At 39.8% G+C, this 3,471-nt stretch overlaps 1 protein-coding gene across 2 annotated transcripts; it reads right to left on the bottom strand.

Annotated features, from left to right (window-relative positions):
* Positions 1-222: 222 nt before the first annotated feature.
* Positions 223-3,001, bottom strand: LOC103696413 (SCAR-like protein 1). Of its 2 annotated transcripts, none has more exons than XM_026800882.2 (6): positions 2,559-3,001; positions 2,053-2,398; positions 1,240-1,403; positions 747-870; positions 543-672; positions 223-393 (listed from the first exon to the last, which is right to left on the bottom strand). In XM_026800882.2, the coding sequence occupies exons 3-6, from the start codon at positions 1,361-1,363 to the stop codon at positions 334-336; spliced, it is 438 nt and encodes a 145-aa protein (XP_026656683.1). In that variant the 5' UTR covers positions 1,364-1,403; positions 2,053-2,398; positions 2,559-3,001; the 3' UTR covers positions 223-333. The 2 variants fall into 2 exon arrangements, with proteins under 2 accessions (XP_026656683.1, XP_008776248.1); XM_008778026.3 differs by having other exon boundaries at positions 554-672.
* Positions 3,002-3,471: the final 470 nt, after the last annotated feature.

Here is a 3,471-nt window from a genome sequence, read left to right as displayed (position 1 = left end):
CATCTTTCCTGACGCTTTTTATAATCTTTACCGACGTTTATAGCGTCGCAAAAGCGTCGGCGATACCGGAGTGGCAAAAGTTTTTAAAGCGTCGGCGTAGGGGCATAGGCGTGCCACAACTTTTATTTACCAATGATTTAAAGCGTCGGGATTGCTATTTTTTAAAAAAATAAAAATACGAATGTAAATTATAAAAATACATTATAACAATATGAACCTGTATTACATTTATATTGAGACAAACATTCAAATCATTCAAAATATTTAAATTGTCATATCTTAGAATTACAATGTACTTTGCAAAATAAGAAACATATACAAGTCTAGAAGGTATCAAGGACGGGATTCAGCTCCATCATCATCATCTCTATGAGCTTTTGAAGTCTCAGGAATCTAAAAAAAAAGAAAAAACCATATATATAAATTAATTTATTTACTTGTTTCTCTTCAAGAGAACTCTCAAGAAACTCCAGACAAGCCGTATCACAATCCTAACATGGCAAATGTGTCATATTGTCATTATCTACTTTTTAATATATTACCTTGGTCTTACGAGCTTTCTTTTCTCTTGGGAGCTCTGTTTCCAGCATTCCAGAGGAGGCTAACACCACCTTAAAGAAAGAGGGATCAGAATATCTTTTTAAACATGCACCGGCGCCAGCAACATCAAACCTGAAGGACCAAGGACGGGTCATCAAAGACAACTTTTAAATATCGCAGATGAGGTCCCGGTGTCACCATCATACTTGTCCAGTGTAAATAAATGAGGTGGACCACGACACTCTTCATAAGAATCCACGATAAAACGAGGCATATCTCCTTGCGTGATTAGATTCTGATCCATTTGAATATTAGCATGCCAGTCAATGCCTACAGCATGGTCACATTAACAACAATCATAAGAATATATATGAACTAAAATGTTGGAACTTGGATGCTTCCAAGGGATTAACATTCTTACCAGTTCTGATGTCACAATATTGCTTCTTCTTTAATGTTTCAGGATAATCAATTAAGAGAAAAGATACAAAACAACAATTCAACCTAATACGTAATAAAAGTTTTTAACTAAGCTCCTTTTTCAATAATTAGAGTGGTTAATTCCTAAAACTACTTAAGTGAACCTGCATCAGCTTAACCAAACTGCGAACAGACCTATGTTTTTTTAAACTTTGTTTGTGACCTTAAAAATACAACAACAAATTAGCATTATTGAAGAATTTACAAATGCACGCTAACCATCATTGCAAGGGAAACTTGAATTATTTGTCTGAGTGAAGAAGGTCTTCTCGATTGATGGAAATTCTGCCTCTAGCTGCTGGACACGAAGCATCAGTCCATGCCCTCTAGCAGCCGTGGCCATCACTTCTTCGTGCAAGTCATGAAATATCTCTGCAGCAAACCTGTGGCAGAAAAGCAACACAACCACCTAGATTAATTTTTTCCCTCTAATGTGAAGGACACACCTAAATTCCAAGCAAGAAAAATGATTCCAAGTAAATCCTAACCTCGACGGTCCCACATCATCATAATTCTAGACTCCATTCAAATTTTTGGTCCCCTGATTAAGAAAAGCCCAAGGCAAAGACTTTCCTGTTTGAGTACCCTTTATATTCTATTAAATATGGAGAAATTTATTTGACAGTCTCATATTTATCACTTCCAGATGAACATACACGAGTCCTAGTATCATTTGAAATCGCCATAATCCAAGTCTATTAAAAAAAAATTAAAAATTCCAATATCTCATGCATACGGGCGAACCCATTTCTATCACTACAAATCCACTGGGAAAAACATCAAATGACAAGAAAATAGAAGTCAACAACCCCAAAAGGGATCTCTTACTAAACCATCCTCACATGGATGCCCCATCTACACAAGCTACCAGCTTCATCAAAGCTCAAAGAAGTGAGAAGGGAAAGCAAATAAAAGAGAAAAACATAACAGAAAACACAAAAGAGAAGCAGAGAAATCAACGGAGGAATAGAGAACAGAGGAAAGCTTTTTGTTTTTATGCAGGAAGGAGAGCAAAAGGGAAAGAAGTGGTACCAGAAGAGAGGGTTGGGGTCTCGTCATATAGCCTTGGAAGTGTGCTACGATCCCTACCATTTCTCCTCCTCTTTTCCTCCTTTCTCTGCACCTCTCTATTTATGTAGATTTTTCATTTCATCTTGTATGGACTGAAGTATTCATTCTTTTCCTAGAATAAAATGCATATCTTTTCCGCTCTGATTGCGGCCTCACAAGCAGCACATACCAACGACTGCAATTTCACAAAGACAACCAAGCAATAACCTCAAACAAGGGTTTGTCGTATCTCAATAACTACAGCGTTTCCTCCACAAAACATCTCAATTCCGAGGGTTTCCGCAGCAAGAACTCAGCTCCAGCAAATCTACCATCAGACACAACAGATGTTCAAGATATTAGGGGTCCAGAGAGCTAATATTTCTAGAGCATATCCAAGAAGCCTAAGAGATATTAACAAGAAGCACTGTTTGCCGAAAGATCTCTACATAGAAACACAAGCTAGGTTTCATGAAAGAATCATATACCTCAACAACCACAAAATGTCTCGAAATCAAATCATTTTCTCCAAGAAATCCCTCGATCCCCAGGGTTTCCGCGCCTCCGGCGAATGCACTAGTCCGATCTTTCAGCCAGGGAATCGGCAAGAACCTGGAGAAGACAAGAAACCCGAAAAGAAGCCGAGAACTAGGGTTCTTGGAGCATCTCCGAACTCGAAGGCGGGGAGATTTAAAGGAGGGAAGGGATGGAAGCATCGGCATTGTAAGAGACGAGAGAGGGGCCATGGCGTCTCCTTGTCCTTTTTCTCGCTTTCCAGCCAAGGAAGAATCCTGGCTGGCGCCGTTTCCTGCATTCCCGAAGCGCTCTTCTTCGGAGAGAGGGAAGTTCTCTCGCTGCCGACGACAACCCGCACCCACACAATATTAATATGTACGGTTCATCACCGGAGAGGAGGAAGGAGGAGAGGAACGGCCCGCTTCTTGGACCACAATCTACCACGACGCTAATTAGCGTCAGCATATGTTGGGGCTAGACCGAAAATCACCGACGCTTGTAAAAAGTGTCGGCAAAAATGGGTCGGTAAAACTCCATTTTCTTGTAGTGTCTTGAGTGGCACACAATGGCCTAAAGAGTTTGCTACTCTTGAGCGCATTGACACTAGGGACCTTGTACTATTGCTTCCTAGCTATAACAGCTTAGAACCTTATCCAAAAAAGCTAGTCAGATCTTATATAAGTATCTAAGATCTACTCAATGCATAACTAATGTTGGATTAAATACATGCCCGCATGGATCCTCACATACACCCTCTATTTAAACTCAATCAAGGATCTTATCCAAAAAAGCTAGTCGAAAGGTGTTATAATAAATCTGTTAGAGCATGCGACCATGTCGCACGAACATAGATTATAGGTTTGGGGCGTGACACTGCCAAAGTTT

The sequence above is a fragment of the Phoenix dactylifera genome, unplaced genomic scaffold (assembly GCF_009389715.1).
Source record: "Phoenix dactylifera cultivar Barhee BC4 unplaced genomic scaffold, palm_55x_up_171113_PBpolish2nd_filt_p 000240F, whole genome shotgun sequence".
NCBI lineage: Eukaryota > Viridiplantae > Streptophyta > Magnoliopsida > Arecales > Arecaceae > Phoenix > Phoenix dactylifera.
Note: the sequence above shows the minus strand (reverse complement) of the source record. Positions and strands in the feature narration are given on the sequence as shown.